At 34.8% G+C, this 16,056-nt stretch overlaps 1 protein-coding gene across 5 annotated transcripts in view; it reads right to left on the reverse strand.

Moving 5' to 3' along the window:
- Positions 1–16,056, reverse strand: part of LOC134540972 (F-box/LRR-repeat protein 4) — a 69,590-nt gene that overhangs the window by 16,424 nt on the left and 37,110 nt on the right. For all 5 annotated transcript variants that reach the window (XM_063384066.1, XM_063384067.1, XM_063384065.1 and 2 more), the window contains one exon: positions 1,158–1,323. In XM_063384066.1, coding sequence (XP_063240136.1) covers positions 1,158–1,323 — 166 coding nt within the window. The remainder of the gene's footprint in view (positions 1–1,157; positions 1,324–16,056) is intronic.

The following is a 16,056-nucleotide window of genomic DNA, read 5'->3' on the forward strand; positions in this document are numbered from 1 at the left end:
ATTAATTTGCATTTCGGTGTTATACGTTTTTTGAAATGTTTTACGGTATTATTTCCTTTTTATCGCAATTCACTAGGCTTTGGCGTTACTTTTTTTTCCTCATTTGAATCAAATTTTGAATTAAATGTAACAATATTCATGAATATAAAATATTTTTCTAATCAAATTTTAAAATACAGTGAAAATTTTTTTTTTCACATTTCAATGGAGTCCAAGAAAAATTTATCAACAATACAATAAAATAAAAAGAGAGTAATATACATGTTACCATAACAAAAAGGTGTAAAATGAAGGAAATAAAAAAAAAACTGGCAATGCATTTTCTTGAACCAGTAAATTTTAAGTTTAAAGTAGTTTTGTTGCATTCATAAAATAGAATATTACTAATAATTTTAAATCATAATTATTATTTGTTGAATATAAAACTATATGTGTGAATAAAGTTGCATTAATCAAATTTAAAATTTCTCCATAAATCATCTCAGACTCATGTGTGTTAAAAATTGTTTTCAACATTTTTTTTCGTGAATGATTATGAAATGGTGTTGGCCCATGTATTGTTAACAAATAATACAAAAAAAAAATTGTAATTTGGTATGTTGAATCAAAAAAATCGGCTGTCTGTAAAGTCGGTTTACGGACGATAGTTTAACGTGACAACGTCATAACAAAACATTGATGAAATGATTGCATACTTTTATGAATAAAATTGAAATCATTTTTATTTTAATAATAAAAGAATAAATATTTGGAATTATACTACTAATCAGATTTCTCAAAATGCCCGAAATTGTTGTTTGTAATAAGCAATGAAAACCACATTAACTTTTCACTTCACTTTATGAACAGTCGACGAAACAGTTCACGTGCAGTAGGTGTAAGTTGCGTGCTGCCGCTGTCTTTCTTCTCCTCGGACGTATAGGCCGATCTAGCGGAAGAGAGAGAGATGCGGCTCAAGCGTACAATGAGCGTAACGGGACACAGCGTAACGGGACAATGTACGTAACGGGACAATGTGCGTAATGGGACAATTTTTTCGTGCATGCAGCCGGTGTTCATCGGTTTATTAAGACGTTGTCACGTCAGAAATCAAATTATTCAGGAATATGGAACATTATTTAAATAGTCCGCAAGCAGACACGGTGTGTGTGACTCACCACCAGCCCAGGTCGACCTCCTGCAGCCGGGAGCAGCCGGCGAGGGCACGCACCCCGGCCGGGGTGAGGCTGCACGTCTTCCACACGTCCACCGACACCAGGCCCGCGCAGTGGGCGCCCAGCGCCCGCGCCACCTCGTCCATGTTGGCGATCTTGCTGCACGAACCTGCACGCCCAACACCTCACTAACACAGTCACACTCCCGACTAGGCGGGCCCCTCAACCTGGAGGGAAACATCGCTGCCGGTCAGCGCATCCACAATCGCGAGCATATAACATACCTACACTGCACACAACATTTTAAGTGCAGCTTTGAATCACAGGAAAAAATTGATGATCTCCCATGCCCCACTTCGCGAACAAACAAAACACTCGCAGGGTTGTCGGGGTTCCACACTCCCTTGCTTCGGTCAATCTCCTCCAGTGTTTTCCCCATTTCCCTGTCTAATCTACTTAATGATACACAGTTTAAAACCAAGGATGGGCCAATCAAATCCTTGGTACTCGAGAGATTCAATGCCCGAGGAAAAAAAATTCGAACAAAAATATTAAGAGGAGCTGAAGTAAATCTGTACCCTCCACCTCGTGTTCTCCCAGGTACCCTAGAATGGTACCGTACTTTAGCAAAAAAAAAAAAAAAAGACCTTGAAACGGGCTAGGCAAGAAACGACTAAGTAAAACTGCTAATCCATAAGCGAACACTAGGGTGAACACATAAAAAATTTATTATTAACACACACACACACACACAGAGCAGGGAAGGTGTGTTAATGTGGATCATAATTAGTATAAACAACAAATAAAAACACCAAGTTTGCTGGTTACAGAGTCACTATTTTATTTTAGGTAGAAAATGTTTTGGTTTTGTTTTGATAGTCACAGGTAGAAATTCATGAGTTACAGGATAACTTTTACACATTCAAAAATAAATTATGTATAATAGAAGAAAACAATTTGTTAGGATTTAACAATAATGGGTGAAGCACAACTAAAATAAAGATTACGTTAAAACAATAAATAACAAATGTTTAAATGACCGGCTGGGACTATCGTGTATAGATTAGGGCATTAGCTACTATGTATTACACCACAGGACCAGTGTACATTTTGGGTTTGAGACCGTAAATTACAATACTGCTACAAACTAGTCCCCCCAAAACACTTTGCTAGCATTATCTCCAGGTTTTTCGCTCCAAATGCTGTAAAAAATAAAGAATATATTATTCTTATCCAATGGTTTTAATGTTACATGATAAAAGACTATAGATATTGTTACAATTTATAATGTGGGGTGAACTGAGTTTGTAAGGGATAGTTCCATTAAGTTTTATTGATTACTAATATTTACATTAATAAAAAATAATTGCTCTTAAAAATGTCCGATCACAAATCACTGGCACTTAAAAATGTTTATTCTCAAGTCACTCAATGTCTGTCAAGTTCAGCAGTTCGCACTCCTCACTGGAGCTGGGCTCAACAGTGGTTCGCCCCTTACCTCACGCCTGTCCACACACACAAATATATATGCTGCGACAGGAGCAAAACTTTCTGGAACTGGCTGTACTACCCCTAAGTGTCTTAAAGAATTATTAAATAAGTAGGTAAAAAGATTTGGAAAATCTTAGCACTGTGGCCCTACATTAATATATATCAAAAGTCAACATCAGAGGCGACACTAGGAGTAAACAAAGAAAATTTAGTGACTCCCTACGAACACTTAGGAGAAAAAGGATCGTTATTATAGATTAATTAAATGAAAACAACAGTTACGTTTATAGACTTCCTTATTTTATTAATCATTGCTCTTTCTTCTTTTTGATTAGATTATCCTTTGTAACATCTATTTTTCATTGATATCTGAATTTACATAAACTCCTTTAAATTACACTTTTATATTATATTCTTTAACTTTATTTACGAGAAGGCCGGCCCTAAATGTTTAACAAAAATTACAATATTTAAATAAATGAATTAAATTAACATCGCTAACTTATATGTAGTCCTTGCAAAACATCATATGAATTTCCTCTCTTCAAACTACTTTAACTGTCCGCTGTCTTAACTGGGTTAGACTATTTTTGAGTTCGTAAAGAAAATGATAGAATGATGCGGGTATCACCCGGGGGTGTAGGTTGACGGTGATCGAGGTAGTAGGCATAAAGATGGTGGATTCTGCTCAGGATCCGACTGTAGAGGTTCTGGCAGAGGATTTTGGTTGCCCCAAACTTGGAACCCTGTCTGAAACAGAAGTTCAAATTCCAACGAATCAGACCTGTTTCCAGACAGTATACTTAAATGGCGCAAAAGGCCAATAGAGGGAAATTATAGGGGGGATGACGTCAAGACTTACCAGAACAGGGTGTTGGTCCTGGCGCTCAGGAGAGGGCGCTTTGTTTCGGAAAACCCAAACCACAATGCGCGGTAGACGCGGAAGTCTCCATAATTTAAAGAGGAAAACAAAAATTAAAAAAACTAAGGTTCTCTACTTTTTACTAAACTACTGACTGGTCAATCAAAATTTTAAGATAGGGACTTTATCCCTATAGTCTGAGAAGACTACATAATACGAGATGCGATGCTGATAATTCGCCGAAAAGCGCAGCTACAAAAGGTACCAGTCAGCCAGGAGGCGTGCACCGAAGTCCCTTCAGCGGGGGATATCGTCAGTATATCATAAGCGCGGGATCTCTAGAGAATCGGAGGGGGTAAGGCTCTGAGCCGAAAATTACCGAGCCCACCCGAAGGTGTCCGGCATAAAAAATATAAGATCTTACTGGAGTGACTGCGCGACTGAGGCGCTATCTTTTGGTGGCGAGAATAAAGTACTAAGAAATCGACTGTGGCCGACGAGTGTGTCACTGCTAGGGGCTTATGGAGCAACTAGTGTTGCCACCTAGCGGCCCGCGATATAAGGGGAGAAAGGTTGTTGTTACCTCCGCGCGAACGCGTTAGTATAGGCGCTGTCGACGCCCACGAGTGACGTTAGTGACCATAGCCGTCGCTAGATGTCGTTAAAGCCCAGAATCGTATCAGCGGCTGTCAAGCCTGAGATGGCCTTGAATTTGGTTACCGTCCCCAGGAGTTTACAAGCGGCCATCGCTCCTGGCTTCACTTCTGAGAAGAAAGGGTGGGGGAGCAGGGAGGGGGGGGGATGGCTTCAAAAAACACATCGTCTGTGGGACGCAAGGCCCACGGGAACCTCCTGTCGTGTCTTGCTGCTAGTGAACCTTATACCAATTTGTGACAGAGTTAGCAGGGCTCAGCACTGCTTCACAAGCTGCTGTAGGCAGATGTGGTCATGCGGAGAAATTAAGTTACCGGCCTCCAATGTGCCTCTAGGCGGGAGAAATATTAGCCAGACTGCTAACCTAGCATTAGGCCGGGAAAAAATATCAGCTCGCCTCTGAGAACAGAGGCTGAGGGTCTGGTAGTAAAGATATAAGAGGAGTTAAAAAAAATAATTTACAAAAATATTTAAGATAACCAAATTTTTAAAGAAAACGTCCCTAAATACCTAATCCACAGCACATGGCCAGAAATCATCTCTGGAAATTTCATCTTTGATGGGAGAGGATCCTGGAAAATCAGTCTTGTAGAACATTGGCTTGCTGTTCAATCCGCGAGAAATCAACAGGTCCAGAAATTGATGCAGTTGGGTAACTTACAGGATTGAATTCAAGCTGTGCCTTTACTTCAAGATATGACATTTCAACAGTTTTTGGAGGGCTACGTAGCAACAAAACCTGCAGTTCTGAAAGTCTGACATTGGGAATGTTGACAAGCTACGAGTTTTGCTATCGTCGAAGAATGACTTTCCATAATTCTCCAACAGAGCAGTCAAGTGTCTCTGTCTGCCAGAGTCCAACGTTGACAGTGAACGTGTCTTCTCAACGTACAGCAATATAATGAGTGACAAACACACATCTTTGAGGGTGGAATACATGGAGATAATGGAGCAAGTGTTTTGGGGGGACTAGTTTTCAGCAGGTAAATAAAAACTGATTTTGTGAAATGGTCAAAAATAATATGAGTTACTAAGCTTCACCTATGTAAGCATGTGTTTCAGATCAGTTTCTGACTTGTTTTATAAATGTTTATAATCTTGAGAATTTTAATCTGTAACAATGCAAACTCAGTATCCCAAATTTAACTGTAAGGTGTCATAGTTGTACTTAAAACTATTATTACTGATAATTTTTGACCTAATAAAAAATAATTTTCATTAAAAAAATATGTACATGTAAAATTTTAACAACAAATTTTTGTATTTGATTAACTAAACCAATTTATTTTCACCAAAATTTTGCACTAAAATAACTTATTTTATTTACCAAAATTGACCATTTTTATTTACCATTTTCCATTGGCCCTATTGAAGGTTAAAAAATTACTATATGCACCTTTTGTCATTTGAATAATTTGATAAAACAAGAAAATTTAAACTAAAATATATGTGTTCTTGAGGGTTGCGAGCTGAATCATCCACAAGTCACTAGTGATGTACCGATGTAATCGTTTTGGTATCAGTACTGTCCAATATTTCCAATTTTCTAAATTTCCTGTATAACTGTTTCCAACCAATAGTTTAAAAAAAATCGATACCCACAGAAAAAGTACAATGGTTTCATCGATTCAGGTGCAACTCATATTTTCAACTTATCTGTTTATAGTTCCTTAGGCATCTTTTACTCCAATTTTTCTGTAATTTAAAGCTGTACTTAAAATGTTGTGTTCACTGTAGGTATGTGATATGCTCGACTTCGCGTGTTGCACGATTGTGAATGCGCTGACCAGGAGCGATGTTTCCCTTCAGGTTAAGGCCGAGATCCATAGTTTTGCAAGCACGACGGAAATTATTTATCCCACGAATAGCACTGTCGGTAAAAAAATTGTAAATTACAGTATTATAAGATCAAGCTTTGATTTTTGAAATTGTGGTAGAAAAAATTTTATCAAAAAATTATTTGTTACTAAATTGTAATTAAGAAATTTTTAAAACGACGTATTTCATATTTATAAGAACTGTACACGGTCTTTATTTTACATACAAATCAAATTGAGTATCCTTTACAATTCCTGTAGCCCAAAACTGAAACATTACGTACAGAATTTAAATAATTTTAGTTTAAAACTTGTCATGTAACGGACACGTGTAGCTCGTGAAATGGACGAATGATGTGTTAGTTCAGCTTTACGCCGCTAGACGTCAGGCACGATGAGTTTAGAGTTTGCCCGCTAGATGTCCCAACTATCGCAGAGGATTTCCGTAGGGAATAAAATTTATTTTAAACTTTCGACTTCAAAACTTGTTTCGGTGACAGTAAGTCATTGTGTTTTGAAAATAGAAATAAGCCAATTGAAAACTCTTCCATTTCCTTCGAACTATATTGAGCAATGAAACATCTATATCCTAATATTGCACAGATATGATTTAACGAAACTCTGTAGAACTTTAATTGTAAACTTTTATTGAGACAAGATTTATTGTTTTTATGATTATAGTCATATTGCGTGGATCAAACGTGACCTATTAAATGTCTTTTCTTTATTTTACTTTTTACAACAACACGCGTCCTCTTTCGCCCCATGGTCCGCTCTGTAGGTATCAGGTCACGCAATATTTTGAATGTTATTGTAATTTTGGCAATTTAAAATTTGTGATTTATGTGTAGTAAAGTATTTTTTAATTTTTATAATTATTTATTTTTTTTTAGTTGGTTGGTTTTCTAATGGTATATACGTTCCTTTATTTCCTATAATAAAGTCATATTTTACTACTGGAATCTTTCCATAATATCTTCAAATTGCAATAACTATTTCTCTGCATGAGAAAGATAATAAATCAAATATATAAAATTAACGTCTGATAGCAGTTATGTCTTGTTTTGCAATAATATTTGAACAATGTGTTGAAATTATATGTATGAAAATTACAAAATACTATCAAATTTACAACAGCTAGAAGCACTGAAACAGCTTTTGCTGATTTTTGTTATAAAAGATACCGATACAAGGCAATTGATGATGAATCGATAGGAATTTTTTGTAACGCATCTAACACGATTTGACACGATTAATCAAAATATAATGTTGAATAAAAAACATTATTTTAACTGGGAATAGTTTAAAAACACACAAATTATTTCAGTTTTATCTTAATGACATGAAGCATATAGTACCCATTCTGCTCAGCCTGAATGATTAGGTCCACATTGTCAATTCTGATATCCAAACAACAAATATCGGGGTTGCCCAAGAAAGCATTGTCCAAACCTATTATTGAATACGTGAATGTTGCGGAAGAATCAGTAAAAATGTGTATCTCATTAGCTTTGCGGATGACGCCAACACAATTCCTTAATTAAAAAAAAAAAAAAAAAAAAAAAATAAAAAATAAATAAATATATTTCTCAAATGTACGAATGTTTGTTTCAGAGAAACGTTTTAGATACTATTTAGAAGATTTTCGATAAATTGTATCATATTTGGTAGTGAATGGTAGTTAAGAAATGTTCTATTCTTTAGCCACTGTTTTTTTTTACAATCCCTTACAGTATTGGTTGGTTGTATAAAGTATTATTTCAGACTAAAGTTGTAGAGACTATTTATTAAGTTTGCAGAAAATAAGAATGTATTTTATATTTTATGTGGCAAGAATGTTATAATTTTTGTTTGTTTTTCAATTCTAATCGTTTGAACTCCCTGCAACAATGTTTAGACTTATCAAAAATAGTTTTATAAACATTTTCTAGAACACATCTAAAGTTTACAAACAATTTGAACTGATTTGATGGCGTGCCTGCTAAGGAAGTTAAGAAATTCTTTTGTCCTCTGAGCCATTTTTATTTAACCTTGCAGTTATTTTGACAAAAGGTTTTTGGTATAAATTAAACGAGATATATAATAACTCTTCATACGGATGCGCGGGTTATAGCAATTGTCCTATTTAAAAAAATAAACCTTCCCCATTTCTGCCCCATTGGTCAGATATTTTCCATTAACAAACTCGACCATGATTTCTCATTGTTTTTTTTTCTTCATTAATTTGGAAATGTTTCGTGCAAAATTACGTAGTTATCGTGTTCATAAAATTTTATGTATGTTATATATATGCATATATAATGTTTTGAGATGATGATTTTGGGGACACTAAACTATGTAACGAAAAACTTTGTAGAAATTTTCCGGAAGTCACACAGTGGTAACTGCTACAATAGGAAGTCTTTCTCCGAAATCTACCCAACTCTATAAAAAAAGATCACTTTTATTTCAATGATTTAAAGGCTAGCAAATTCATGCCAATACATTTGCATACGAACAGCATTTTTTATAATCACTCTATTAGTTGCGGCATTAATTTTTAGAGTTATAAACAAATCCAAGTTAAACAAAAAAAAATGAACAGTAAGTATTTAAATGAATAAACCACTTCAGTCACTACCGAAAACTATTTAAATCGTTAAGATTCATCCTGTTCCTTATATTTTTATCTTTGTATCCATTTTATGTATCAAAACAACATGGAAAAAAAACTTCATTATCGATCCAGAAACAACCAAAAAATACACTTGCAGAGAACCACAAAAAATACTGCCTTAGCAAGTGTTTCCGCAGTGGATTTAAACTTATAATAGCTTTCGTGTTTCATAAAATCAATTTTAAACTCTATTAAATTAAATTAATTCTTCTAGATAAATTGAAGTTTGTAAGGCCGTGTCCGTATTCGCCTGAAGTATATAATACTATACATACTTGTCCCTGGAAGTGAAATCACAAGGGCTGCATAACTGAAAGTTAAGTAAATTCAAGTACGCAAGTAAATAAATCTGTGTACTTCTCACGTACTTCCAGTTGAAAAAACGTCACCATTTTGAAAAACGATTTTAGGTTATATTTGATTTTAAAAATTTAAGAACTCTTAAAAAACATTAATAATTTTTATTATAAATTTGATGAAAACATTATTTATACACGTTTACAAATAAGTTTAAACAATTACATGCACATGCACAGCCTACCGTTGGTAACTACAAAACGTAGGTAAAATAATAAATTAAATTGCCATAAATTCGCGGGACAGTAATTAAGTGTTATATGACTATTTTCGGCTAAAAACATTTTTCTCAATAAAAATTGTGTGCAAAAATAAAATGTAAACATCCTTTTTGGCTAGATATTACCATGTGAAGAGGCCAAACATTGAACCTGTCCAGATTCGTCAAGGGCAAGTGAAGTACGCAAGGTTGCAAGCTCATAACTACATAACTTTAGTTCGGATCGGCCTAAATAAACATGTTAGTAGTAGTATTATAGTTTGGTTGCTCCGAGCCCTGGCTTCAGACTGAGGATTGAGGATGGGGTCAATGACCTATTGATCTGGCGTTACGGTGGCAATATTTGGTGTCAAAATTCCCCAAAAAAAATTCATATTTGGAGGGAAAAATTCCCGTTTTGAGGGAAAATTTCTCGGTTTAGTTATCAAAACTGTCAACGGCTTTAAAATTCCTAAAAGTGGCTTAAATTCTTAGCGTCAAGCCGTTCTAAGCCGTCGAGGTCATGACCTTGACAATTAGGATGACATCACCGCAATTTTGAATTATCTCGTAACTGTTGCAATTATCGTGTGTATAAAAATTAAACTAACTGGCTGTAGCGCACTCTAGCAAACGTAAACAAGATGACGACTGTGATGTCGTAATCCAAGATGGTGGGCGTGACGTCATACTAGCGGGCTATATATATATGTATATACATGGGTATATATATATACATATATATATATACATATATATATATATACATATATATACACTTTAGCATTAGTGGTGGGAAGTCATTCTGATGGCGGCTTACATGGAGGAAGAATGGGTCGCCATTTTTTTTATTTTTTGCACTCACCGGGTTAGAACCGAGGACTCCGAACTTCATTTTGTAAGTGCGTTTTTAAATAATACTTTATTAAATATTGATTAAATTTTTTATAAATTTTGAATCTTTTCTTATTAAAATCTGAAAATAAATACGGATTCTCAAGATGGTGGTAGTGATCTCATAATCCAAGATGGCGAAGTGATATTATTTAAATTTTTATGTTTTATAAATTTTAATAACGTTAATGCATTTTTTGGACAATAATTACTGTTTTTCAAGATGGCGGCCGTAACAAAAATTGCAAAGATCTATAATTCAAGATGGCGGGCGTAAAGAAAAGTGAAATGATGGCGTTATACACATCCATTATGGCGGGCATAACGAAACATGCAACAGTTCTGTAATCCAAGATGGTGGCCGTAACGATATGTGCAACGGTGTGTTTAAATATGTTTTATTTAAATTTTGTTAATTAAATTATTTAATAAATTTTAAATTTTTTGCCGATTTTATAGCATAAAAATTACGCATTTTCAAAATAGTAGGCGTACTGATAATTGCAACAGTTACGACATAATTCACAATGGCGGTGATGGTATCCAAATTGACAAGGTCATGACTTCGGCAGTTTAGAGCGGCTTGACGCTAAGAAATTTAAGCCGCTTTTAGGAATTTACAAGCCGTTGACATTTTTGATGACTAAAACGGGAAATTTTTCCTCAAACGGGAATTTTTCCCTTGAATTAGGAATTTTTTTAAAAGGAATTTTGAGTCATTTTTAAGGAATTTTGACACTAAAAATGGCCGCCGTGACGTCAGAGAAATTGGTCTCATACGTTTATGCCCTTATATATTCTTGATTAAAAAGTGACAATGTATAATGACAGGGCCCATAGCATAATTATGTATAACAGTTGCGGAAAATGTAATGTAATGATACTTGTATATATAAGAAAAAATATAATTTTTCTCATTAATTTGCAATGGATGTGTAATTATTTTACTACAAAATTTGTCTAATACATTGCTATTTAATAAATAATTTGTCCTCTAGTTGTTTTATTTTCATTTGTCCAAAGACATTTAATTATATACTAAGCTTACTAATTTTTACTTTTTCTCAATTTTTCTTTATTATGCAATTTTAAAATGTAAATTTGGTATGCAGCAATTACAATTTCTAAAACGTGAGTATAAATTACTATAAAACTACGTCCATGACTTATATTTACTGTACTAGTATTCCTCGCTCCTAATCACTTAGACTCTGGTTGATTTCCGTGTATTACATCAGTGGTTGTAATTTATGCACGCCTTTTTTCTACTTACCTGATCTAGGTTCAGATCTGAAGCAGTGTTTTGCATGTGGTAACGTGTCAATTGTTTTTTTTTTTTTTTTTTTAACGGTTTGGGAAGGGGAGAATTAATACTCTTCGCGTATCACTTTATCTAGCCACCTCTGAAATATTATTTTGTTACCTACGACGAATAGCCTACTCCCTACATATGTTCATTCAGACACTTCTGACTGGGTAGCGAAGGCGGTTTGTGGTAAAGGTCTGTGACCCTTTCAGAGTTAAATTTTAATTATAGAAATATTAATTATTAATTACAACAATATGTTATTTCATGCTTGTCCGACCTGCAGTACATAAATACCTACAAGGAGAACTACCGGTGATGGTTGACGTCACCCGTAGGGATAGCATGAAGGTGCTCTCCATTTCGTCAGACGCGACCGCCAATATTTATGTTGCAATTATAAATTACTACACGATACCATATTTTGTAAATTTTAATTACGTATTTTTAAAAGAAATTTTTTTGACGAATGCCAGGGTGACATAGATTTCAAACATCATACATGATAAATAAAAATGAAGGGGTCATCGAAAGCCACAAGCTGCAGGTAGGCTAAAAGCAAACCAAAAAATGCTTCAGCTCTATCCTCGTCTATACATACTTACATGCATAATACATTCAAACAACTAAAATTAGTGCAATAAGCGGCAATATTGTGGACATATATTCAACTACAAATATAAATTGATTGTATAAAAAGGTCATTTTTATATCGTCGTACAGAAAACTATAAATTTTAATCATATACCCAAAAATATCACTTTACAACAGAAAGTCGCGTAATTAGATGTTCAATCATATATCTGTGGCAAAATGTGTAAAGGAAGAAAACCCATAAAAGCTCAAACCCTTTTTCGTACAGTATATAACAATACTTTTTTTTACGGGAAGGAAAACTGCATTACTGGCCAACCTCACTGATTGTAGTGGTCAGCTGTGTGCATAACTTGCAGAAGAGACCAAATCTGAGAGTTTCGCCACCAACCCACCGCGGTAAAATGTACAATATGTTTATCGTATAAGTGAAGTGTTCTTTATATTTGTTTGCATATGTATGCACAAAATTAATATTTATTATAATTCTGCTGGGTTGCATAAGGTTGCATACGGTTACCTACGGGTTTATAACTGAAATGTCAAATGTACTGAAAATAGTAATATTTATTCTCTTACGCGCTGAGGGTCGAGCGGTCGAAGAAGTCTGGGGAGAATTGACAGAGAAAACCGAGCGGAAATCTTACTTCTCTCCGAGGCAGGCAGTTAGCTGGCTTCCCCCACCCCCCTCAGCTCGTTGAAGAACATGACACCCCGCTGGGCGATAAGGAATTCTAAGAAAAGCGCGCTCTTTCCTCCTACTCCTCCACCCCCACCCCCCCTCATCATACCAGAGCTCATCCGTACAGCTAGTGCTCTCTATCGAGGATTTTGGAACTACGTGTGTTGTGTTCTTTCTTTGCGCGCTCGGGAGAAACTCAGGATCTTAGCCTTAAGGGGCCAGCCTAGTCAGGTGTGTAACTGTGTAGTGAGGTGGGATGATAAGTGCGATGCTCGCTCATATTTCTAGCGTGATATAGTCTCTAAGGGCAAGGCTCTGAACTGGCGCGCAGTATTCTCGTAATCACAGGATAACTGTGAAATTTGAGCGGTGACCGTAACATTATATGGCAGAGAAATGAAGATAAAGGTGCAAGTCCCTAAGTTTTATTGAATTAATTTTAATTATTGAAAGAATAATAATCATTGAAAGAATCAAACTAAGACACTTATAGTTGCCAGTGCTATTTTATGGTTTATTTACTCTACACTGTAAGCAAATTACTACTTAAAACATATTTCCCTCCTAAATTTGTTCTCTGAGAATTGTGAAATCATTTGCTTTCACTAATTTGTACTCAATTTACAATATGGCTATTGAATAACTGGAGACTGAATATTGAATTTCTGGAAACTTGCACTGTGAGTGTTTACACAAAGTATTGAATGGTTTCGTAATGGTTTACATCCAAATCACCCATCACTACAAGTTGCTAGCTCTCATGACTGGGATGCAGTTTGTAGTGCTAACCATATTGGTTCTGAAACTACTGGTCTATGTCTTCCATCAGTTTTTTTCTGACTAACACAATGGCATCCACAGTTTCGCATTGAGACGTATCATGTTCTCATGTTTTCTTTCTGCTGGAGAACATTCAAACTCCATCTTATAATTTATTTTGTGCCTTTTGATTTTGTCCGACAAATTAAAAAAAAAAAAAGTGGTTGTCTGTAAAGTCTGTTTACGGACAATAGTTTAACGTGTCAACGTCATAACAAAAATTGATGAAATGATTGCATACTTTTATGAATAAAATTGAATCATTTTTATTGAATTATCACTATTTTGTATGGATACAAACAAGGAGTGAAATGAAATCTACAATTTAATTGATAAATTTACTTTTATTTGCACTCATTAATTCAAATATGTTTATTACTTTAACGAAGAGATTATTTTAACTATAACTTTTATACATGTTTGCTATTTAACTTCTTCCAATCTGTGTTATTCTGTTAAGGATAGGACGATGATAGGAAAAGTAGGAAACGAATGGGAGTGTTTCATGTTTAATGTGCCTCGAAAAAGTCAAATTGATGGTTGTTCCAATCAAGTGGAAGAGAGATGGATGCGGCGCAAGCGTACAATGAGCGTAACGGGACAAAGCGTAACGGGACAATGTGCGTAACGGGACACTTTTTCGTGCGTGCAGCCGGTGTTCATCGATTTATTAGACGTTGTCACGTCAAAAATAATACTAATTAGGGATGGGATTTTCGAATCTTGGATTTGTCGAATATACCGAATCCTATGGATTCGAGGATTCGTAGGATCCGAGGTGGGATTCGAGGTGGGATTCGAGGTGGGTTTTTTTAAGAGTTTTAGGTAGTAATTGATAATTGTAGTGCTGGGCGAAGTTTGAAAATTTAGAACCGAACCGAACCCTTACGTTCGGTTCGGTTCGAAACCTCTTAAAATATATTCGAAAAACCGAACGATCGTTTAAAAAAAAATACGTTTTTCTAATTTTCTAACCCCCATTTGAGACCATTCACAAAACAGCTCAACAAAATTCTATTACTTGTAATATTCCGACTTTTATCGCATAATCGTCGCCTCAACAGTTTCAAGCGCAGACAAAATAAAAATAAAATTATTAATCGTCGCATAACTCGCATAGCATTTTTTCATATGGGCGCGCTTTGTTTTTTGATTACTTTAGAGAATTTTGTATGCATTTGTCGTACTACGTAATATAAACTATCGTACAAATGCCAAAGGTATTGTATATTATACCTTTAACTATAGTGCGTATACGAGAAGTGTTGTAAAATCACCAAAGATTGCGTACCCCATACGTTAAACTAAAGCGCATGTACGAGAACTCTTGTATTTCGGCAAAACTAACGTGATCAAGTTAACACAAGACAAATGCGGTAGGAAATGATTACGTAAATTACGTATTTTAAATTACTGGGATGTATTTATTTTCTTGGGCCTTTTTGGTTATAACAGTCAGGTAATGAAAATATTAATTTAATCTTGTGTATTAAAAGTACTGGTCCAGTAAATGTTACAGTACGGTACTAAGTTGACTAGCGTAGTCGCGGCAGCCATCATTATTTCTCGTGTTTTCTTTTTTCCGACGCAAATTTCTATAACCACACTTTTTACGTTACGTTTACAATATTATTGTTCTTGAGGTGATTTGCGATGAGCAGGCTAACGTCGTTTAAGTTTTCCAAATGGAGAAAAGATAATGACGACCCGGATGACCCAGAACCACCCCAAAAAAACCGTCTAAAGTTTCTTCTAACGAGCAGCATTCTTCCAAGAAAACAGCAACTGCAGACAGCGGGTTTTGTAATGTAGATAGGTAACTTAATTCACATTCGCCTTTTTTTGATGTCCTATTAAAAAGTTTTACTTATTAAAAATGTTAGGTTATGTCTACCACAAAAATATGTTATGTGGCCTTATGCTGAATTTCGTAATCTTTATAATATTTTTTTTAAAATGAAGGTTAGTGTACACTTAAAAAGGAATATAGTCTTTTTGAAATTTAGATGTAACTTCTTCATGAATTAAAAGTTGGTATATATATAAGCTAAGCTAATATAATGTTTTAATTTTACATATGGCTGGAGAATCTTTCTTTCTCACCACTCAGTTAAAGACCAAAATGCTGGTCATCGGTTCATTTTAATTATTTCTGTATGAGGTTCGGTTCGGCTCGGTTCGAAACCAGAGAACTGAGGTTCGTCCAGCTCTAGAAAATTGTAGGTATACCTAAACTATATTATAAAGGTAACGGTAATGGCACAAACATAAGATAAACTACGCTGCATTTTGTCAATTAGCATAACTACTCTATCATTTCCAACTTTCAATAATATAACATTGCAGAAAAAAACAACTTTTTTTAAATGGTGTCTGCTATACAAACGTATTTTATTGAAAACATAGGAAGGATTAATTTAACAGAGAATTAGACAGATGCAAACTTACGTGTGTGGTTTTTGAGGTTATTTGTCTCTATTTTATATCAGGTGTATACACTATGCACTTATTTTATAATTTTATAAATACACATGTGATTTTTTTTAATACATAGGCCTATGTAATTTTTTA

The sequence above is a fragment of the Bacillus rossius genome, chromosome 17 (genome assembly GCF_032445375.1).
Source record: "Bacillus rossius redtenbacheri isolate Brsri chromosome 17, Brsri_v3, whole genome shotgun sequence".
Classification (NCBI taxonomy): Eukaryota; Metazoa; Arthropoda; class Insecta; order Phasmatodea; family Bacillidae; genus Bacillus; species Bacillus rossius.